At 41.6% G+C, this 24,741-nt stretch overlaps 1 protein-coding gene across 3 annotated transcripts in view; it reads right to left on the bottom strand.

Annotated features, from left to right (window-relative positions):
* Window positions 1-336: 336 nt before the first annotated feature.
* The window catches only part of BBS9 (Bardet-Biedl syndrome 9), a 488,277-nt gene continuing 463,872 nt past the window's right edge, over window positions 337-24,741 (bottom strand). For all 3 annotated transcript variants that reach the window (XM_089687164.1, XM_089687172.1, XM_089687155.1), the window contains 2 exons: window positions 14,287-14,509; window positions 337-4,885 (listed from right to left, as the gene is read on the bottom strand). In XM_089687164.1, the coding sequence (XP_089543290.1) occupies window positions 4,842-4,885; window positions 14,287-14,509 (267 nt within the window). In that variant the 3' untranslated portion in view covers window positions 337-4,841. The remainder of the gene's footprint in view (window positions 4,886-14,286; window positions 14,510-24,741) is intronic.

The following is a 24,741-nucleotide window of genomic DNA, read 5'->3' on the forward strand; positions in this document are numbered from 1 at the left end:
CAGCTCTGGGAGGCTATTCTGACATCTTGCAAACAAATTCAAGCAGAAACTGTCCAAAAACTCACAAGTTCAATGAATGCAAGACTTGTGAAGCTGCTATCAAATAAGGGGTCCTATGTTACAATGTAACGTGACCTGTTAAAATGTTTAAAAAGTTAAAATGTTGTTTAAAGTTTGATTGAAATAGCTTTTGATTTCAGTAAATATGCTGCAAACACAACAAATGACAATTTTCAGTTCTTTACAACCTATAAAGTGTTTTGAAACTTACTGTGCATAATAATTTGGAACAGTGCATTGTAAGTTTTTTTATGTTTCAAAAAAATACTGTTATCATTAGGTTTGTTCAATAAAATTTAATTTTACTCTTAATAGTTGATAACATGAGAATTATTCTGACTGTTATTTACATCAATTATTTAGGTAAATGAGAAAAATATAATTTGCATAATAATTTGGAACAGGGTGTGATTAACTGTAGTGTAAATCACAGTAAGCTGTCAAGGCATAGGACCTCCTCTTCTAGCTGATAAGGGCCCTGTGCCTTGAAAGCTTACTATGCTTTCTATTGCACTTAGCCATTAGAGGTATTTAGAATGTACTGTTCTGCAAAAATCCATAACTAGATTAAAACAGAGTTCCATCCAAAAGGGGAAGTTCCGCTTTAATGCTTTGTCCTCCGCTCCCCATTAAGGATTGGCACCTTTGGGGAGCGGGTACCCGAATTTGACAGGTACCTGCTCCCACTTCCGCTGCGATCGACTAGGTGATTGGAAGTGGAAGTTGTCCTCCCCGTAGTCTTTTGGGACACATGACAGGTCCCACAAGACTACAGGGCCATTCACAAAACGCAGCGCTTCTTGTGCATGCGCAGTGGGCACCCAGCAATGAAGCCGCAAGCTGTCACAGCTGGGTGCCCACACTAAAGATGCCGGCTCCAGAAAGAGAAGAGGACCGGTGAAACCAGCGGTGGTGAGGTCACCGCTGGACTGAGGGACAGGTAAGTGGCTATATTTTAAAAGGCAGCAGCTACAGTTTTTGCAGCTGCTGACTTTTATTTTTTCAGCTGGAACTCCGCTTTAATTTAGTTGGGGCTTAAAAGCCAAGCAGTAAGATATGGGAGCTTTTACTCCACATCCTGGTAAGGGATCATTGGAGCAAATAGCCTTGCTCGAATACTTAACCTTGTTTTCATAAACTGGAAAATACACAAATAGGGATTCTGGGTCACATAGGACTACTGATCTAAACAGCAAAGTCTGCTTAGTTAGTAAACTATTAATGGAGACCTTTTAGGTACAGAAAGTAATGATGAGCTGCAATATTCCTTTTTTGGCAGTGACCCAAAGGGTGGTGTCTCATAACTCACAAATTCACACTCCTTTATTCAATAAACTATAATAAGAGCCAGTTAATTAACTGTCGAGGAGAAGGGTGCTTTTATTTGATCCTTAAACACAAGCAGTTCAGTGAACCCATTTTACTTATTCACCACATGCTGAGATTCATTCATTTCTATTTGTGAATGAGTGAGGTTTTGTTCTAATAAAGTTTATTTTTAAACTGTTGTGATCCTCTTAATCTGAATAACTTATCATATATACCCTGCACAATTTTCTACACCACTGTACCCTTGTGATGAGAGCGCTGATTGAGAGTCCCATCTTTTTTGGGCCCATTCCTGAGTCATCTATCTGGTAATCAGGCACATATGGGTTAACATCAGCAAGACAGTAGACTTGCACACTCATACAGTAGACCTATCATGGTGATACAAACACACATGCCTGGTGTGCTTCACTAGAATCTCTAGAGGTAGAGAAGGTTCAACTTTTTTTTAAATTTAAATTAAATTTAAAAAAAAATTAATTAAATTAATTTAAATAAAAAGAAATTAATAAAAGCTAGTAATTTTGACTTACCTGCAAATTCCTTATCTTGGTGTACAGTATACACTGGACAGACACTGGACTGGTGTTCTTAAACCTCCTTAGACCATTGATTATATGCTGGCTACCTTCAGGTGATTGGCAAAAAACTGCTAGGGCTGCCCCCAGAGCATACCATATAACCCTACCATACAACTCCATGAGTGATCAAGACACAGAGGGGATGGATGGGATGTGTCCCGTATTGTACTCCAAGATAAGGAGTTTATAGGTATGTGAAAACTACTTATCTTAATTGTAATGTACAGGACAATACATTCCTAGACCCAGGAACTTACCAAAGCCTACCTTCAGGTACAGCAAAAAGGGGCTCCGTCTTGCAGAAAGAGGTTGTGGCTGCCAAGTAGACTCTGACAGCCCTAATCACAGCCAAACATCGTAAAGCAATTTCTTTGTCATGGTTTGGGACAGGACAAAGGAATGAAAGACTTTGACCTAATTGGGGTGAAAAGAGACCATCTTAGGTAAAAATGAAGATTTTTCTCTCAAAATCACCTTGTCTTTGCGCAAAACATGCAAAGGCTCTTTACATTTAGGAGCTGCCAATACAGAAACATGCCTAAAAGACATGATGGCCGCTAAGAAGGGAACCTTACAGATGTGGCCTTCCAAAGGAATTTCTCTAATCGGTTTAAAGGCTGGACACTGAAAAGTAGAGGGCACCAAGTTGAGATCCCAAGTTACACAAGAGGTCAAATTTGGGGATTTATAAGAGCGACTTTCTAACGTTTTCATTAGGGATTGTGAGCCCAAACGAAGAGGATGGATAAGGCAGAAACCTATCCCTTGAGGATACTCAGGGCTTGATGCTGGTCAAGGCCAGACTGTAGAAAAGCCAAAACACCATGTGTGATGGTAAATCTTGCATTTGGATTTCCTTTCTCTGAGTAAGGTGGGAATAATTGATTCAGAGATACCCCTACCCTTTAGGACATAGGTTTCAACATCAATGCCCTTAAAGCTAGTGACGAAGAAGCAGAATGGAATAGGGGGCCTTTCGCCAGTATGTCTGGTTTGTTTGGAAAGTGCCAAGGCTCATTCACCAGAAGTTTGAGTATGCCTATGTACCACAAACTTATAGGCCAACTTGGTGAGATATGAACCAGCAAGACCCTTTCCTTTTCTATCTTGCATAGCAAATCATGGAGGATCTTCATAAAAGAAAAGGCATAACGCAGTCAAAGGTATCACCAGAGCATCTACTGCAAAGGCTAGAGGATCCCTGGTCTTGGCCACAAACGTGCTAGGACACACTGGGAGCAAAAAGAAAGCTGAGGATCACAAGAAGAACATGGAAACACTCAATGAGAACACAGGGAGGTCCGGCTGCTAGTGTGTGGACGAGATGCTCAAGCATTGGGCAATCCAAGCACTAGCCATTTAACACAATGTCCCCTCCAGGAATTCCTGGAAGCCAGCGGCTGCACAATGACAGAAAAAGCTGGAGCATGGAACAAGAGCATGTGATAGCTGAAGGCATCAGCAGCAATTGGTTTAAGACAGCAGGGACTTCAAAGACATGGACGGTAGGAAGTTTTAGAAAATTAGTTTTTAAAAAAATGATTTAAAAGAAAAATACTTCTCCAGAGGAAAACATGTCCATCACCTAGGGACACTAGCTAAAAACTGGAGCCTCACAGAGTTTGTGGGTTTACATGGGTACATTCTAGAAGCAGCCCTAGCAAGTTTGTGCCAATGCCCAATTACCTGAAGATAGCCGCATATAATCCATGGTCTAAGAATACCAATCCTCTGTCCTGTACTGTAGGATTAAAATACAGAGTTAATATATAGGAAAAACCAACTGTAAAAAATTATTGAAATATTGTAATGGATTGCCTGTTGATTTCGCCATGATAATAGAGCAAAAACAAGGTGTGAAATTCCAAGGAAAACAAGCAGTTTTTTTTTTTTTAAGATGAGGTAAAAGGACAAAGAAAAAAAAAAGCAACAGATTCCTATTTGATTTTACTTTTTATAAATATGTTTCATAGCTCAACAAAAAAACTCTTAATTTTGAAAAGAAATAAGCTAAATAGATGTTCATAATCATTGGAAATAAACCAACAATGTATATAAATATTTCAAAACAGTCTATTAAGGATTTGTTTTAGCTAAGTTTTGCCCAGTAGTTTATAGTCACAATGCTAAATATTAATAAAAATATATAAACATTTACATATATCACACCTTGTAAACTGATTGCTCAGCATTTAACTCTTGTCTGGGATAAGAAAAAATATGGCTCCCAGCAATCTTCGCAATGTAGAACATTGCTCTAAATCAGAAAGCAGCTGCTGACATATGGTGATTTCCATAAACTATTGATTATTGGAAAAAATAATAGATAAAAAATACATGTTGGCTAATGGCAAAAGTGTACAGATGATCTGGGTTATTGCATTTGGTGACCCAGGGGACAGTAAATAGCCATCTGTGTAGCACAGATGGCTTGCAAATTATGGTTACATTTCACACAGAAACTATATAAAATTCCTATATAATGTTTCAGTTCAAAACTACAAAATATTTTAGCAACATAGAAAAACAAATTTTATGATTGCTCTATAAACCTGTGGTTGCAGCTAACGTGGCCTGAAAATGTAAAAATGTATTTTATGACACAATTTTTAAATTATAGCTGTCCATCTTCTGCCTATAACCACTCCATGGCAGCATCTTGAATGTTTCAGTGATCTTCATTTTGTGGCAGTCCACATAGGTGACATCAGAAGCTATTGTGTGCTTGTTCTTCTTCATTTTCATCTTGCGTCTCCACATTTTCTCCTTTGATGCCAGTGCATAATGTTAGGACATGAGATAATGTCACATTCCAATTCTGACCTTGCTTAAACTGAAAATAACACTAATAATATATTACAATCAATGGAGCTAGGCATTGCCAACTGTTACTGGTGGGGGACTGGATGGGAGCCCTAAAAAGAGAAAATAAAAACAATACAATAAAAATATTTAGTGCAAGCTTAAAAAGACATCAAACAGTTCTGAATACAACCTTCAAGAATCAATATACAGCAGTGATTTTTATATGTACATTTTTTAAAATGGTGTACACTCACCTTCCACTTTATTAGGTACACCTGTTCAATTGCTTGACAACACAAATTGTTAATTAGCCAATCACATGGAAGCAACTCAATGCATTTAGGCATGTAGACGTGGTGAAGATGACTTGGTGAAGTTCAAACCAAGCATCAGAATGGGTAAGAAAGGGGATTTAAGTGACTTTGAATGTGGAATGATTGTTTGTGCCAGACAGGCTGGTCTGAGTATTTCAAAAACTGCTGATCTACTGGGATTTTCACACACAGCCATCTCTAGGGTTTACAAGGAATGGTCCAAAATAGAGAAAATATCCAGTGAGCAGCAGTTGTGTGGACGAAAATGCCTTCTTGGGGTCAGAGGAGACTGGACAGACTGGTTCGAGATGGTAGAAAGGTAACAGTAACTTGTCAATATGGACCAAAATCTCTGAGGAATCTTTCCAACACCTTGTTGAATCTATGCCACTAAGAATTAAGGCAGTTCTGAAGGCAAAAGGGGGTCTAACTCAGTACTAACAAGGTGTACCTAATAAAGTGGCCGGTGAGTATATTTTACAGCAGGCTATGTGGACAAGCAGTCAATAGTCAACATGTACAACACCTTAAACTGAGAATGAAACTAATAATTTATTACAAAGGAATGGAGCTATGCATTGCCAACTGCCATTGGAGGGGGGCTAGATTGGAGCCCTTAGAAAGGCATTAATGACAATAACTTTTCAGGAATATGATTTTAAATTCTTGGAAGAATTATTGGTAAAGAAAAAATGACTGCCAAATGAAAAAATGATGGTGAGGTACTCAAGCCTGTTTGATTTGACCAGCATCTGTAAATGAAGTGGTCTAGGCACCATGTAATACAATACAATAACTGTGTTAAAGCAACCCTCTCACTACAATATTAAATAAGAGTTGCCTATAAAACTGTATTAAAAATGTATTCATTTAAAATAATTCCAATTTAAATAAGGTGTCTAAAGCCAAAATGTGTCTTATCAATGTGGACATTGGAATTGGTTTAAACCCTTATCAGTTTGTCATTTGCTCTCTGTGTCCTATTGGAAAAAAATTTCCTTTACATCCTGCCCTGTAGTCACAACAAATGAAAGCAAATCTCTCCAAAGTGACAGAAATCTCCTTTAGTTGTCACTAGATAAGATGCATCCATTGGAAAATGTGTGCTCTATTCCTATCCCAGTGACAACTCAAAATTCTGGATTTTTCCATTTTCAAGAGATGTTAAACCTCCCTTAGCAGGGTCAAAGACTGCAGTAAAAAGAAAAATATTCAGGTATCAGCTGCACTTTATTTATACTTACCAGTCACACTGTTAGTGGGTCCAATCTATGTTCTCTGCCGTAATACACCTTCCACTAGGATTGTCAAATTTGTGCACTTCTAGGTGTGTTGGATGCCTGCAACTTCCTCCTGTGTGATGTAGTTTCAGACACTGCATCACTAGAGTCCCTACATGTAGAGGGAAGATACTGGCATCCAACAAAGCCAGAAGTGTAGGATACAAGTTAATGGCACCCGGGCTGTGTGCAGTCGGGAGTCATTTTCTTGTAGTCTAAGCTGATCCTGAGAAGCCTATCAGCACCAGCACACAGAGTTACCAGCCACAGGCCTCAACCTCTGGAGCATTAGAGTATTATAATTTTTTTTTTGTTTAGCCCACATCAGAAGTATACAATACTGAAGATTCCAGTTAACAGCAAAGATTGGACTCAGGACTGGTAAGTATAATTAATGTAGTTGTTTCCTTTTTTTTAAGGATATACAGTTGCTTTAAGCATGTTTATTTTAAACAAACCTTAAAGTAGTTCTAAAGCCTCAAGGTTTTTTAAGTTAATGCATTCTATGCATTACGGCAAAAAATCTTCTGTGTCACAAACTGGCCCCCTCACCTAAGCCCCCCTTATACTTACCTGAGCCCCATGGTGATCCAGCGCCATGCAAGAGAGCTGCGGCTCTTCTGGCTTTGTTCCTCCTCACTGGGCAGATCGATAGCAGCGGGAGTTATTGGCTCCCACTCCTGTCAAATAAACTCCAGAGACGAGGGAGTGGGGTAGAGTCGAGTCCTGCTGTCTGTGTCAATGGACGCAGCAGCAAGACTTGGGAGCGAGCCCGCATGAGTGCCCCCATGGGAATTGGCTTTCTATTGGGGGCACCAACAAGAGAGGAGGAGCCAGAACTGGTGGGGGACCCGAGAAGAGGATGATTGATGCAGCTCTGTGAAATTCTATTGCACAGAGCAGGTAAGCATGACATGTTTGGTAGTTTTTTTTTCCTTTACAATCACTTTACTCCAAATAGATAATTAAAGTGAGTAACTGAAAATAATGAAATGCTTTTAAAGAAAAGTCTTTATATACAGTTAGGTCACATATATTTAGACACAGGTACAATTTTAGATTTTTTCAGGTATTTACCAAAACATATTCAAGCTATAGTTATATAATAGATATGGGCTGCAAGTACACACTCTCAGGTTTAATTTGAGGGTATGTAAATCCAAATTGGAGGAAGGATTTAGGAATTACATCTCTTAAGAGTAGCCATGCCCCCTTTTTCAAGGGACCAAAAGTACCGTATTTTCCGGCGTATAAGACGACTTTTCAACCCCTGAAAATCTTCTGAAAAGTCGGGGGTCGTCTTATACGCCGGTGCGAGCCAGTCAGGGCGGCACTTTTTCGAGGGGCGGCGCCGCCCCCCCTCCTCCTCCAGCGGACACTAAGTACAGGGGTGGACAAAGGGGCTGCTGTACCTTACCTGGCTCCGGTCCCACGACGATCCGGTCCAGGAAGCGCGGCTGCTCCTTCTTTCAGTTCGGCTTTCACATGGTCACGCGGCCGCTCGGCTCCGCCTCCTCACCGGTGATTGGGCGCCAGCACTGGAAAGGCACACAGGCGACCAATCACCGGCGAGGAGGCGGAGCCGAGCGGCCCCGCGAAAATCGAGCGGCCGCACTGGAAGAAGGAGCAGCCGCTCCTCTCCCCCACTGACACTAACGATGGGGCACTATTCCTCCTCCTCACTGACACCAACGATGAGGCACTGCCCCTCCCCCACTGATACCAATGATGGGGCACTATTCCTCCTCCACTGACACCAAAGATGAGGCACTGTTCCTCCCCCACTGACACCAACGATGAGGCACTGTTCCTCCCCCACTAACACCAATGATGGGGCACTATTCCTCCTCCACTGACACCAAAGATGAGGCGCTGTTCCTCCCCCACTGACACCAACGATGAGGCACTGTTCCTCCCCCACTGACACCAACGATGAGGCTTTGTTCCTCCCCCACTGACACCAACGATGAGGCACTGTTCTCCCCACTGATACCAACGGTGGGGCACTATTCCTCCTCCCCACTGATACCAACGATGGGGCACTATTCCTCCCACTGACTAATGATGGGGCACTATTCCTCCCACTGACTAATGATGGGGCACTATTCCTCACACACTGACACTAATGATGGGGCACCATCATTGGTGTCAGTGGGAGGAATAGTGTCCCATCATTGGTATCAGTGGGAGGAATAGTGCCCCATCATTGGTGTCAGTGGATGAAATAGTGCCCCATCATTGGTGTCAGTGGGAGGAGTAGTGCCTCATCATTGGTGTCAGTGGGAGGAATAGCACCCCATCATTGGAATACCATACTGAAATACCATACCATATTGAAATCAAATCTGATGTTTTTTCATTTTTATTTGGTGTGCGTTGGAAGAGGGGTAGTCTTATACGGCGAGTATAGCTCAAACCCTATATTTTAACAGGAAAAGTAGGGGGTCATCTTATACGCCCAGTCGTCTTATACGCCGGAAAATACGGTAATTGGAAAATTTAATATAATCATAAATAAAATGTTCATTTGTAATATTTTGTTGAGAATCCTTTACTGGCAATGACTGCCTGAAGTCTGGAACCCATGGACATTACCAAAGACTGGGTTTCCTCCTTTCTCATGCTTTGCCAGGCTCTAACTGCAGCTGTCTTCAGTTGTTCTTTGTTTGTGAGTCTTTCTGCCTTTAGTTTTGCATGCTCAATTGGGTTGAGATCAGGTGATTGACATGGCCATTGTAGAATATTCCACTTCTTTTCCTTCAAAAGCTCCTGGGTTGCTTTTGCACTCTGTTTTGGATCATTGTCTATCTGCACTGTGAAGCGCCGTCTAGTCAACTTTGCTGCAATTGGCTGAATGTGGGCTGACAGTATATCTCTAAACACTACAGAATTCATCTGGCCGCTTCTGTCACATCATCAATAAACACGAATGACCCAGTGCCACTGGAAGCCATGCATGCCCATGCCATCACACTGTCTCCACCATGTTTAACAGATGACGTTGTGTGCTTTGGATCATGAGCTGTTCCAAGCCTTCTCCAAGCTTTTTTCTTCCCATCATTCTGGTACAGATTAATCTTAGTTTCATCCGTCCAAAGAATGCTTTTCCAGAACTGGTCTGGCTTTTTTAGATGTTTTTTGGCAAAGGCTAATCTGGTTTTTCTATTCTTCAGGCTTATGAATGGTTTGCACCTTGTGGTGAACCCTCTTTATTTGCTCTCGTGAAGTCTTCTCTTGATTGTAGACTTTGACAATGATACGCCCACCTCCTAGAAAGTGTCCTTCACTTGTCTGGATGTTGTGAATGGGTTTTTATTTACCAAAGAGAGGATGCTGCGATCATCCACCACTGTTGTCTTCCATGAACGTCCATGCCTTTTTATGTTGCTGAGCTCACCAGTGCGTTCTTCTTTCCTCAGAATTGACCAAACTGTTGATTTGGCCACTCCTAATGTTGCTGCTATCTCTGTGATGGATTTGTTTTGTTTTTGAAGCCTTACAATGGCCTGTTTCACTTGCATGGACAGCTCCTTTGAACGCATGATGTAGGTTCACAGCAATAGATTCCAAATACAAATACCACACCTTTTACCTGCTTACTTGATGAAGAAATAATGAAGGGGTAGCCCAGACCTGGCCATGAAACAGCTTTTAATTCAATTGTCCAATTACTTTTGGTCCCTTGAAAGAGGGGGTTGGCTACTCATAAGAGCTGTAATTCCAATACCCTTCCTCCAATTTAAATGTACATACCCTAAAATTAAACCTGAGAGTGTGCACTTTCATCCCATATCCATTATATAACTGCAGCTTGAATATGTTTTGGTAAATACCTGAAAAAACTAAAATTGTGCCTGTGTCCAAACATACTGTATATGGACCTAACTGTATTGCGAAAATTATTTTACACTTGATTCTTAGATATAAAATTTTTAGATAATTTCGAATTGTGATAGCCATATACATATCCAAATTATAAAAGAAAATATCTATCTGATTAGATGGGAAGAAATCTGCTTCCACACTCTCTTTATGTTCTAAAATTGCATTAAACTTTTTTTATGCTTTCTTTTAACATAGTCCATAAAAATGCATAATTGTTCCATGCTTTTATTGATGGCTAATGTCGGATAACACTGCTAAAAAAGGACAGTACAAACATACGAAAAAAAAAGCTTTATTTCTTTCACTATAAACCTACAAAATCTACAGCTATCAAGGCAAGGAATGAAACAAGTATTCCTTTCCTGAAAAAATATATTTTATGAGACTGGCAAAAGCTTGTCCATAAAGACCCTGAATGTCTACATTGTGAGCTGTCAATGTGTAAACAGCAGAGAAGGGGTTTTACAATCCCAGGAGGATGTTGACTCTTATCACGGTCATTACTCTCTAAACATAGTTCAGTGAGTATTATTTACAAGTTCTTTGACGTTTTAGGCCTATGAGAAGCAGCCACAGATTGACCCATTCTGGTCCAGCAAAATGTGGAATGTGTTCCACAAAAGCCTTCAATAAAGAAAAAAAGAGTTTTCTTTCCTTAGGAACAAGTTATAAAAATGAAAGCAGAGATAAAAAAAATTAAAAACAGATACTGAATTTGTGTATCAAATCAGAAATTATAGAAGTACTAAGATAAGGGAGGTAAACTTGAAAAATTAAAAATGAAGTTACCGTATTTTTCGCTCCATAAGACGCACTTTTTTCCCCAAAAAAAGGGGGTAAAATGTCAGTGCGTTTAATGGAATGAATATGCAGCAGCCGCTCAGCTCTTCTCTGCAGCAGGACCTTACCTGTTCCTCGGTCCAGCGCTGTGCAGTCTTCCCACGCCGGCATCTTTAGTGTCGGCACCCGGCATGACAGGTCCCAGAAGATGCCCGGCCATTCACAAAGTGCAGCGCTTCAGCTGGGTGCTCACACTAAAAGGAGGACAACTCCACAGAAGTGGGAGCGGGTACCTGTCAAATTCCAGTTCAAGCTCCACCTCCCTCCCCAAAGGTCCGCAGTCTCTTGGTCATCCCCTGTACTGTCCGCAGTCTCTTGGTCATCCCCTGTACTGTCTGCAGTCTAGTCATCTCCTGTACTATCTGCAGTCTCTGGTCATCTCCTGTACTGTCTGCAGTCTCTTGGTCATCCCCTCTACTGTCTGCAGTCTCTTGGTCATCCTCTGTACGGTCTGCAGTCTCTGGGTCATCCCCTGTACAGTCTGCAATCTCTTGGTCATCCCTTGTACTGTCTGCAGTCTCTCGGTCATCCTCTGTACTGTCTGCAGTCTCTCGGTCATCTGTACTATGTCCACAGTCCCTGGTCTTCTCCTGTACTGTGTCCGCAGTCTCTGGTCATCTCCTGTACTATGTCTGCAGTCTCTGGTCATCTCCTGTACTATGTCTGCAGTCTCTGGTCATCTCCTGTACTATGTCCGCAGTCTCTGGTCTTCTCCTGTACTGTGTCCGCAGTCTCTGGTCATCTCCTGTACTATGTCCGCAGTCTCTGGTCATCTCCTGTACTGTGTCCGCAGTCTCTGGTCATCTCCTGTACTGTGTCCGCAGTCTCTGGTCATCTCCTGTACTATGTCTGCAGTCTCTGGTCATCTCCTGTACTATGTCCGCAGTCTCTGGTCATCTCCTGTACTATGTCCTCAGTCTCTGGTCATCTCCTGTACTATGTCTGCAGTCTCTGGTCATCTCCTGTACTATGTCCGCAGTCTCTGGTCATCTCCTGTACTATGTCTGCAGTCTCTGGTCATCTCCTGTACTATGTCCGCAGTCTCTGGTCATCTCCTGTACTATGTCCTCAGTCTCTGGTCATCTCCTGTACTATGTCTGCAGTCTCTGGTCATCTCTTGTACTATGTCTGCAGTCTCTGGTCATCTCCTGTACTATGTCTGCAGTCTCTGGTCATCTCCTGTACTATGTCTGCAGTCTCTGGTCATCTCATGTACTATGTCTGTAGTCCAGTGGTTCAGAATATTTTTTTTCTTGTTTTTCACCTCTAAAACCTAGGCGCGTTTTATGGTCAGGTGCGTCTTATGGAGCGAAAAATACGGTACTTTTTTTTTCCATTAAACAAAAATGAAACACAGATCAGAGTTAGTACATTTTCCATGTTAAAGGATAAGTTCACCTTTTTGTCAAAAAAAATAAAATGCACTTTTTTTGCAGGTAAAAATATGTGCATTTATTATTTTTGTCTGCAGAAGCCTGGAAAGCATTGCACCAGCGATCAGTAGATCACTGATGCCATGCAGGTCTCCTGCAGACCTGTCAGAATATCTGCTTGCCATACGGGATTCTGACAGGAAGCTTCAAAACTATTGAAAACTACAAGTGGACAGCTGCTAAAGCTGCTGGGACTTGTGGGCACTCATTCACAGAACTCTGTGAATGAGTGACGTGGCCGTGTGGGCGGAGCCACGCTGTTTTCAAATCTGACAGATAGTACGGGGATACAGGGAAATTTCTCCCTGTATTATCTGTCGGGGGGGGGGGGGGGGGTGGCTGCAGCTATGGGAACAAGTTACATGTCCACTCTAAAACAGGTGGTAACATGTTTCAAAGGTGAACTTATCCTTTAATCTAAGTGTAATACTAAAAATTAGGAACACTTCTGGCAGATGTATTTTTCAAATATCCCTTTTACCCATATAGGCCCTAAAAGTACTCATTATGCCAGCAGAATAAAGAGAAGAAGGATAAGAACCTCTCAGGTTTTTCCTGTTGCCCTTTGGGAAGATTCCTATATTTTCTATCCATGTGAGAAGGGGTCAGTGGACATGATGGGAGAGATTTCCAATGGAGACAGAGGCAGGAAAAAAGCTGCCTGCTATAAACTCTTTTGTCCAGAAGACTTTCTCTTTTGTGATTACCTTCACTTTCTAAAATCGGGTATGCATGTACCCAAATTCGTCTGGTTCAGCAGAAACCGGATACATTTTGGTTCATGTGTACCCTGTCTGTTCAACAGAAGCTGGTAGTTAGACTGGCTCCTGTCAAGTGGTAATGCTGGAAAAAAGCAGCCAGTGGAGGGAAGGGGGGTAGTTGCCTTCGCTGTTAGAATGGTTGAAAACAACACACAGTATAATCAGAGCCATCGCATCCCCAGCAATTTAAATGGCTGCCTCCAAGTCCTGCCCAGAGATAAACACGTATTGGGGGGTGGGATGGAGCCATGCTTATGACGTCATGCCACGGCCATTTTGATTGCTGTATGGTGAAGTTTGTAACAAAGCCATGCATTTGTTTTAAAGTGCTATTCATAGTACTCAATGTGCTTTTTTATGTGAGTGTTTTTAACCCTTTTAGTACCTATAGTAAATACTATATACAGAGAGCACTATTGGTCCTCTTTTTTGCCTTTACATGCTTTTTATGAGTATAAGCTGTGTCTGCAGCGGAGAAAAAGTGTGCATCTCATCTCAGCAATAACACTGAGGGGGGATCTAGGGCAATTTGAGCTCATTTTCCACTCAGAGGTCAAATCCTGGAGGTGAGCAGTTTATACATATGTTATATATGGTGGACGGATGGATGGTACAACTCATTTTGAGACATTTGGAAGACTTTTGTCATCTTATGCACATTGGTGATTGAATGCACTTTATATGGACTTTATTTTTATGTTATGGACATTATTTGATCACTCTATCAGTGTTTCAGCTAGCAACCCTTATTCATAATTTATGTGGTCAAGTTTGATTGTGTGGCACTGTGCTGATTGCTTTTTGTATCATTTTAGTAATGGGTATAGCTAAAGAATAATACTTAATAAAGAAGTAAATTCATTTAAAGAGAAGGGCTAACTGACAGTCTACCTATATAAATCATTAAACAGTGAATTTCCGTAATTTAGTTTTGAACTTGCGTTAATTCCATGTAGTACTTTAAATATTCACAATCACATGTATTGATCATGTTTTACCTGGCATTTCAATGGCTTGTTGAGATCCAGAGTCAGCACTTAAAGACAACCTGCCACCTTTGGCCAACCTGTCGCACAGCAAGGTGATGTGTTTCTTCAGCCTAGTAGTATCTTTTGGAATGCTCAGTTGGCTAGTGAGGTTTAGAGCCTGTTCTTTAGAGCTTTTGGACAGACATGTCCTTAAAAGATGAGACAGGGCTGCATCCACAGTCTCTTCCCAACCCTACAGAAAACAGAGGGAAGAAAAGACAACCATGTAATTATACTCTTGAAATTCAAAAAACAAATTATTTTTGAAATATTTATTTCAGGTACTTATATAGCGCTGTCAATTTACGCAGTGCTTTACATATATATATTGTACATTCACATCAGTCCCTAACCCTCAAGGGGTGTACAATCTAAGGTCCCTAAGTCACATTCATACATACACATACTAGGGCCAATTTAGACAGCATCCAATTAACCTACCAGCATGTCTTTGGAGTGTGGGAGGAAACCGGAGCACCCGGAGGAAACCCACGCCAGCACAGGGAGAACATGCAAACTCCATGCAGGAGGCGCCATGGTCAGGAATCAAACCCATGACCCGTTTACTGCAAGGCAGACATGCTAACCACTAAGCCACTAAGCAATATCAATACATTATACAGTTGCAAGAAAAAGTATGTGAACCCCTTGGGATTACGTGGAGTTTTGCATGAATTGGGCATAAAATGTGCTCTGAACATCATCTAAGTCACAACAATAGAAGAACACAGTCTGCTGAACATAATACTACACAAACATTAGATGTTGCCATGGTTTAATTGCACATAACATGTAAACATTCACAGTGCATGGAGGAAAAAGTATGTGAACCTTTGGACTTAATAACTGGTTGACCCTCCTTTGGCAGCAATAACCTCAACCAAACGTTTCCTGTAGTTGCAGATCAGACCTGCACAACGATCTGGAGTAATTTTGGACCACTCCTCTTCACAAAACTGTTTCAGTGTAGCAATATTATTGGGATGTCTGGTGTGAATCACTCTCTTAAGGTCATGCCACAGCATTTCAATCGGGTTGAGGTCAGGACTCTGACTGGGCCACTCCAGAAGGCGTATTCTGTACTGTTGCAGCCATTGTTTTGTTGAATTACTTGTATGCTTTGGGTCATTGTCCTGTTGCATCACCCATCCTCTGCGGAGCTTCAGTTGGCAGACAGATGGTCGTACATTTTCCTGCAAAATGTCTTGATAAACTCTGGAATTCATTTTCCCATCAATGACAACAATCCGTCCAGGCCCTGAGGCAGCAAAGCAGCCCCAAACCATGATGCTCCCTCCGCCAAGATTCACAGTGGGGATGAGGTTTTGATGTTGGTGTGCTGTGCCTTTTTTTCTCCACACATAGTGTTGTGTGTTCTTCCCAAACAACTCAATCTTGGTTTCATCTGTCCACAGTATATTTTGCCAGTAGTGCTGTGGAACATCCAGGTGCTCTTTTGCAAACTTCAAACGTGCTGCAATATTCTTTTTGGACAGCAATGGCTTCCTCCGTGGTGTCCTCCCATGTACTCCATTCTTGTTTAATGTTTTCCTTATTGTAGATGTGTCAACAAAAATGTTAGCATGTGCCAGAGATTTCTGTAGGTCTTTAGCTGACACTCTGGGATTCTTCTTTACCTCATGCAGCATTCTGCGCTGTGCTTTTGCAGTCATTTTTACAGGATGACCACACCTAGGGAGAGTGGCAACAGTGCTAAACTTTCTCCATTTGTAGATAGTCTGTCTTACCGTGGACACATGAACATCAAGGCTTTTGGAGATACTTTTGTAACCCTTTCCAGCTTCATGCAAGTCAACAATTCTTGATCGTAGGTCTTCTGAGAGCTCTTATCTGCGAGGCATGGTTCACATCAGACAGTGCTTCTTGAAACCAGTAAACCCAAAACAGGTGTGTGTTTTTTAAGGGCAGGACAGCTGTCAGCAACACATCCAATATCATCACACTGATTGGAGTCAAGGTTGGCTCACTCCTGGCTCTAATTAGCTCTGGAAGAAGTCATTAAGCTAGGGCCTCACATACTTTTTCCTCCCTGCACTGTGAATGTTTACATGTTATGTGCAATTAAACCATGGCAACATCTAATGTTTGTGTAGTATTATGTTCAGCAGACTGTGTTCTTCTATTGTTGTGACTTAGATGATGTTCAAAGCACATTTTATGCCCAATTCATGCAAAACTCCACGTAATCCCAAGGGGTTCACATACTTTTTCTTGCAACTGTACATTACATACTTAGAAAGGTTACCATTTTTATTCATAGCCCACATAAAGAATGCCAGCAGTATATTGGTACTGATTCAGTAGCAAAAAGGGCTGAGAATTCAGTAGCAAATTATAAACATACCTAATTTCAAAAGTGATCACAAACTCTGAAGGGAGACATCAATAGGGCATGGGAATGGTAAATCTCAAGGCCTCATGAACAATGTGACTTAGGGATGAAAATACATTTTTTTTGGTCAAAATCAAAGATGCTAAAGATTGCTTTAGGTGGTCTAATTTACACATCAGTGGTTTCCTGAATACAGGAGCTGGACCTGTCTATTTTCTTTGAACAGCTGGAAATTGAGAAGGTCCAAAGGGAATAATTCAGAAGATGCTAGGAGAAGGCCATAATTGTACAGCTCTTATTCTTTTGTACCAAGGAATTAATCCTCCCAAAAGCAGATGAGCAACAGCAGTTTGCTTTCAAAGTTACTCTTACCAAATCTTTGGAGATCTGGCACCTTCAGCCATCACCAAGAGAACCATGAAACCTGTATTCCAGGTCTTGGAACAGTACTAACTTTCATATAGATGGGACGTTCCCTTCTGCATCAAATTTGCTTTTAGGGGAAAATGCACAGGAACATCAGTTGAAGAAATGCAGACCCATCTAACAGCACTTTGCCTTGAAATATTGCATTCACGTCCTGCTTGTTTATTTCCCTTAGCTTTGCCACAATGCCCACCCAGAGAACACTGCCCATCAATTACATCCAGACATGGTGCTTTACTCAAATATGCCAGGCTATGGATGCATTCATCACCAATCAGCATTGTTCTTACAGCGTATGCTGAAGGACGCTGTCCCTGTTACTTGCATTACCTTCAGAACTGTGCTACCTTTACTACTACAACAGGATGTGCCAGATTAGTACTTTGCAACTCAAACCTTTAGCCACCCAGCTAGCACAACACCTATGCAGGTCATACCCATTCACCCACCTGTGAACCTTAAAATTAAACTGAACACTTTCAATCAACATTAACTATTTTTAACCTTTATGCTATTAGCATTAGTAAATACATAGGAAGATAACGTACATTATTTTTACTTGTTTTAATTTTTTTTTACATTTCTTCAGTTGCTTCCTGCTTTTTGACCTAGACAAAATGGTGTTCTACATCCTAGGAATCTTCCTGGAGAAGGGAAGGAGGGGCTTTCTCAGCTAATCACACCCTCATGCCTGAGCTAAGGGAAGATGAATTTTAGGAAGTAAATGCTATATTAATTATCTGCCCTTACTCAAGATGGTAGTGGCTATAAATGCTAGAAGAGTGTTTATCAAAGTGATTTCTCAACAAAATAAATCCTGGAAACGTGAATCAATGGAAGAGTTCGCTTTGAATATTAAAAATTAATTAAATAGGGGTTTCGATTTGTGGTGCCCAGATATAGTTTATTACTGCTTTAAAGCCCATCTCCAGGCAAAAATATGTTTTCCCATACAGTGGGGCTGTGCCCGCACTGCTCGGGTTAACTGCTTGCTTTTATATAGGGGACAAGAGAAAGGAGATATACTTACCTAACCGTCTGCTCCTCCTGGCACAACACTTTTCAGGCACCCCTGCACTCCAGCAGTTATGAGTTGTGGTCTATTCCTGACGTCATCAAGCCCAGAACAGGCTCCATAGACCAAGAACAGTCGACCGCTGGACCGTGGGGGAGCGCCTTTTTCTGGTGGTATGAAGGAGCAGTGAGCATAATCATTCTCCTGACCCCTAAACAAAATGAGCAGTTGACCCATGCAGTGTGGGCAGAGCTCCACTGCATAGGATATTTGCCCAGAGCTGGGCTTTAAGCTTATTGCTACTTGCAAACTTGCTCTGGTTATTTATTTGGTTCCCCAGTCCTCTTCCCAGCTGGCAGGTCAATTTTTAGGTCTTGAAGTTCACTTAGCCTGATGAGCTGCTCATGTTACAGATGTTCTTCAACTTCAAATTTGCTAGTTACTAAAGTTTTAAATTGATTACTGGGGCAACCTCTCTTGGCTTTCAATGGGATAGAGGGCACATCTTGCCCTTACGGTAAAATTTTTGCTGCCTCCCTTCACTCCATGGTTCTAGCACATATATTACTTCCTTCAAGCTCCAATGTCATAGCTGAATAATTTAAAGATGCTTTAATTCTGACTCAATACTGCCAGATGTGCCACACTATCTCCATAATGCCACATTAGATTTAATGTTCCTGTTACTGTGATAGTTTATTGCCTTGTAATTAAGCCAGCACTTTGGGCCTTGGGCTCAAGCTCCTACCATGTAAATATTCACTTAACAAACTAGTGCCTTGCTTATTTTCTTTTATCTAAGCCTCCTTATCAAATGATGATGCTGCCTGGGACATTTTATTCTTCATATATGTATATCTCTGGCCGTTTGTCTAACACATTTTGCTCACTCAGGGGCCCTTTATCATTGGAAAACTATAGGTTTGCTTGGGAAGCCCCTTGGCCCATGGAAATGAGTCATTACCTGGTATTTCTTGCTGATCCTGTAATGATGTACAACATATTATAAATGAAGGCATTGTATGGAGCTTTTCTTTATTGTGGGGGGGATAGGTGAAGCCTGTGTTTGTACCCTGCAGCTCCATTAACCTGGTTTATCCCACTAAATTGCACACCACTAAACCACTCTCTTTCTGAGTTAGGATTAACTTCCACCCTCTTCCACCTTTTCATAAGCTGGGCTATTTGACAAACCACTGCCTAAGAGTGTATGTGGTGATGCACTCTCTCAATAGGGCTATTTACAATAAATGCACTCCTAACACATTCACAAAATCATGACACCTTATCCAACAAAAGCCACAAATCTGATCCACATCTCTATCATCCTCATACCTGAAGAAAAACCATAAGCCCATCCATCCACCATCACACTGTCTTAGACCTTTCCACACACCTTCTTGCTCCAATAGGAATTTATATCTCACTCTTTGATATCCAAGTTTTGTGAAAGCTTTGAAAACATGCTGGCTGCAGGAAGAGACATTGCCCCCCCAACAGGTGACCTAACTAATGACTACTCTTCCCCTTCCCCTACTATTTCCTCCCCTACATGGCCAGGGAACATGGGTACCCACTGCCCTAATCATACTGGCTATTACCCTAGTCACACTAAATCTTTTTTCAGATTTTTTGGCTCCCTAAAGGCTGATATAGCCTGTGCTCAAGAAATACACTCTTGCACTTCTATGATAAAATTCTAAGTTCTAAAGGGTCACTGCCTTCAGGAGCTCCACACATTTCATCTACACATGTAAAATCAAAGACCCTGGGGATGTTACCTTATTCTTGAAGGCCTAGTACATGACCAAGAAGTAACCATAGTGACCATGCAAAAAAGGGCCTTTAATTGCTTGTGGGGACTAAAACACAATTCTAAACCATGATGTTGATAAATCTGATGACATTTCCCATGCCACTGCAAAATATTTTCATGTACTGTTGGCATGATACTTGCAGATTGTTGGATGGAGTCACATCCTACCTCTCCAGGGTATACTTAGTATTCACCCCACACAAAACATTTTCACTAATCAACTATATTTTGGCCTTCCATGCCATATTGCCCTCAATTCTATCTATTCACATGAAGGAAGTTTCCTAAATGGATCATAGCATGGTCATTATGTCTGTTGTCTAGTTAAGACTGGAAAAAGTAGATCCCTCCAGACAGTTAAACAACTCTCTCTTGGCTGGTTCCTCAACGCTTGACAGTCTGACTGCATGAGAGTCCACAAAGCTGTATTGGGAGGCATAGGCATTTAATTCACTATACAACTAAAAAACAGGAGACAAAATTGTCTGTTAGCCTTCCAGGATAAATGCAATACCCCAGCAGGGTACTTTGCGCCCAAGTAAGCCCCTTGAGATTTTTGAAAGACAGAATGGTCCATCCATATAGAGCCAGGATCCCTGTCTTAGGACAGGGTAGACAGCTGAGGCCTGATAGATGGACATGATTGCAAAAGAAGGCTGCAGGAAATGCAAGTGAGAACAAGGTTTTGGAAAGGGCTTCAAGCCTTTTATCCATAGGGTCTTTAAACATTGGGGTGTTCTTTACAGGGACAGGTAAAATCTTGTTAAGAAAGGAACTGGCCAGACCCACAATAGGGACAGTCCACTTTTTAGGAACGCTCCTCAAAGTTTTCAGAATGACACCGATCACAAAACAAAACAGGCTGCAAAAGTGAGTGTCCAGTGGAGGTTTTAGCAGGCCAGATACTTTTCAGAGAACCCAAGCTGGTGGCCTTTGGCATGACCGACGCAGGTTGCTCCAGATCAAGACACATGAGCACTGTGTCAGTATATTTAGTTTTAGGAGATACATCAGGAGACTGATTCTCCTCATGTACCAAGTCCTCAAAAACTGACACGGTACAATCATACTTTCAGTAAAAGTAGCTGCAGCTAGAGAAAAATCAGAGATGGGTTCTGGAGGAGAGAGCATGGGTGCCTGGGTGTGGCCCTGTGCTCTGAGATAGCCATCATGACTGAAATTTTCCCATAAGGTCAGACAGAGTAGCAGAAAACTAAAATCTTGATTAGAAAACAGAGGGGGCCACCCCTAAAGGGGTTAAAGACACCTCTTATGAGGGTAGAGACTCAGGCAGGAGAGAGTATTAAAGGGCTTTTGTTGTCAGGACCTTAGGGAGCGCACACAAGGGGTACTCGTGAGATATTGCCGAAGCAGGAAGGGTAATGCCAACTGTCACTGGAGAAAGAAAGGTACACAATTACGTCCAAGACGTTCAGAGTTCTGGAGTAGCTGAGTAGATAATGTAAGAGAGCAAGCTGGTTTTCTCTTGCCGCTAGACTGTGACAGAAAGAAAGTGTCCCAGCCAACACTCCTGAGATTGACACCTTATGGACTCAGAACAGTATATCTAGGCTCACATAAGGGTCAAAGCACTGATTTGCCACAGTGATGGTCCTAAGACTTCCTCCAGTCCCCACCAGGCTAACAGAATGGTTTAAAGACACATGACCCATCCAGCAGTCTTCGCTCTCCTGGTGGGCATACTCCCTAAGAAGACTTTAAAGACAGGGTCCCCAGGATGGGTGGACTGTGGCCCTGGACCTGAAACATGCCCTGCAGTCAACTCAGCATGTTACACCAAATGTGTCTAGGTAAGCACCTAATGCAGGGTCCAGTTCCCAGAAAGCACATTACAGGCTGTCCCCACTTTTTCTTCACAGCAGAGTAAGGATGTAGTCTCATGGGCTACACCTAGAATTCAGAAGCTGCAAAAATTAACCCCAGTGACAACAGTGTAGAAATGTGTTAGTAGACAAAAAGGCAGAGATTGGCACCTGTCAGAAGAGAGAAGTCCAATCTCATAGGCCAGTAGCAAAAAACAGAGGCATGCTAGGAGTGACTGTATCTGATTACTTCTCCTGTGTACCATAATATACAATTAAGATGTACAGTGGGTATAGAAAAGAATCATACCCCTTTAAAATAATCACATGTTGTTGCTTTGCAACCTGAAATGAAGACAGACACAGTTTTTTTATCCAGCTGTATTTACTCAGTGCAATTTATCACATCCAAGTGGAAGATATAACACTAAAATGTCAGAAAAAAAATTAAAATTAAAAAACAGAATCACTGAGTTGGAAAAAGGATCATCACACCTAAACATGACTTGTAAACTCAAATGTGTAGCTAATCACCTTCTCAGTGGCACACAAAACCATTTGACTTTTAACTGTGATCAGCTGTGGCCAGTTTGATTAGCTCAGCATGAAAAGAGCTTTCCCGGAGCATTTCAGTTCCTGATAGTGCAACTGAAGCAAACAATCAACTATGGGTGGCAAGGCACTGTCAAAAGATCTCCAGAATAAAGCTATGGATAGGCATGAGTCGGGAGATGGATCTAAAAAAAATTTCAAAGGCTTTATCAATGCCTAGAAGCAGAGTGATGTCTATTATTAAACACTTGCCTGCCAGGCATTTTCACCCCCTTCCTGTCTAGGCCAATTTTCAGCTTTCAGTGCTGTTGCACTTTGAGTAACAATTTCACAGTGCTGCAACACTGTACCCAAATTAAATTTGTATCACTTTTTCGAGACATATAGAGATTTCATTTGGCAGTATTTAATCACCACTGGGTGATGAAAACCTATTTAAGTTTTGTAAATAAGTGATTTTTTTCCTTCACTGATGTGCGCTGATAGGTTACACTGATGGGCACTGTTAGGCTGTACTGATGGACCCTGATAGGCTGCAATGATGGGCACTAATAGGCTGCACTGATGGGCCCTAATAGGCTGGATTAATGGGCCCTGATAGGCTGCAAGGATGGGCACTGATGAGACTGCACTGATATGCGTCACTGATGGGCACTGATAGGTGGTACTGATGGGCACTGATAGACAGCACTGATAGGAAGCACTAACAGGCATCACTGATGGGTACTGATAGCCAGCACTGATGGGCACTGAGTAGCATCACTGGTGGGCACTGAAAGGTGACTCTGATGGGGCTAATCAGGGAACTGATTATCAGTGTAGATGTCTCCTGTTTAGATCATGACTTCATGTTACTTGAATAGAATATACAGGACACAGAAAATCTGGGATAGGGTATGGGTATTAAAAAGAAAGCATTGCACACATGTTTCAGGTCAGTTGACCCTATTGTACTTTTGTGACCTCTCCTCTCCTGACGTGCTGTCAGCGTGAGGAAAGGACTGCCGATAACCTGCAATTCCTCTTTACGCTGTGGTCAGCTGTAATTGGACAAAGCTGATCACATGGTAAAGGGCCACTGTGATTGGCTCTTTACCTCAATCTGTTATCAGTTGTGTGCAAAGGACACAGCAATCACAGATCGTATCCGATGTGCACTTCATGGGGGGCGTGGTTCTGAGAGGACATCCATGGACACCCTCCCAGAACTAGCTGACTACGCTGTAGCCATCTTTTGGCTACAGTGCGGTCGGCAAGTGCTTAAAATGTGGAAGGTATCTGATATAACACAGACCCTCCCTGGATCAGGACACGTTTCCAAACTGGATGAAAGAGCCAGGAGAAAACTGGTCAGAAAGGCTACCAAGAGGCCCACAGCAACTCTGAAGCAGTTGCAGGAATTTATGACAAAGAGTGGGCACTGTGTGCATGTGACAACAATATCAAAAATTCTCCACAAATGTGGCTTGTATGGGAGGGTTGCAAAAAAAAAAAAAAGCCACTCCTCAAAAGTCCACATTCAGTCATGACTGAGCTTTGCCAAAATACACCCTGAAGATTCTGAGGCCACATAGAAAAAGTGTTATGGTCAGATGACACTAAAATGTAATTCTTTGGCTTCAACACTAAGTGATATGCCTGGCAGAAATCCAATACAGCTCACCATCCAAATAACACCATTTCTACAGTAAAGCATGGAGGTGATAATATCCTGTTATGGGGGTGTTTCTCGGACTGGAGCACTTGTCAGGATGTAAGGAAGGATGCAAGGGGCAAAATACTGTCAAGTTCTTGAGCAAAATCTGCTGCCCTCTGCCAGAAAGTTGTCAATGTAAAGAAGGTTTACCTTTCAATATGACAATGACCAAAAGGACACAGCAAAAATTACCACACAGTGGTTGAAGCAGAAAAAGGTGAATGTTCTTGCATGGCCTAATCAGAGTCCAGACTTAAACCCCATTGAAAACCCGTGGAATGGCTTGAAGACTGCAGTCCACAACGGTCAAATTTAACTGAACTTGAGCAGTTCTGCAAAGAAGAGTGGACAAATATTGCAAAGTCAAGATGTACAAAGTTAGTATAGACATATCCCAACAGACTAAAGGCTGTAATTAAAACAAAAGGTGGTTCAACAAAATACTGAAATGACAGGGTGATACTTTTTCCAAATCTTTTTCCAACTGAATTCTTTTTTGACATGTTGGTGTTATATCTTTCACTTGGATGTTATAAGTTGCCCTGAATAAATACAGCTTGATAAAACAAAATGTGTGCCTGTCTTCATTTTAGGCTGCAAAGCAACAAAACGTGATTATTTAAAATGGTGGTGATACAGTATATCTACTGTAAACATTTTTAGTACTCTACTGGAAGTAAAAAAAATTTATGGAATGAGGAGCAGACAAGTAATACATTTATGAAGTACATAAAAGTCAGATGA

The sequence above is a fragment of the Staurois parvus genome, unplaced genomic scaffold, assembly GCF_062004578.1.
Source record: "Staurois parvus isolate SC_StPar_1 unplaced genomic scaffold, SC_StPar_1.0 ptg000020l, whole genome shotgun sequence".
In the NCBI taxonomy this organism is placed as follows: domain Eukaryota; kingdom Metazoa; phylum Chordata; class Amphibia; order Anura; family Ranidae; genus Staurois; species Staurois parvus.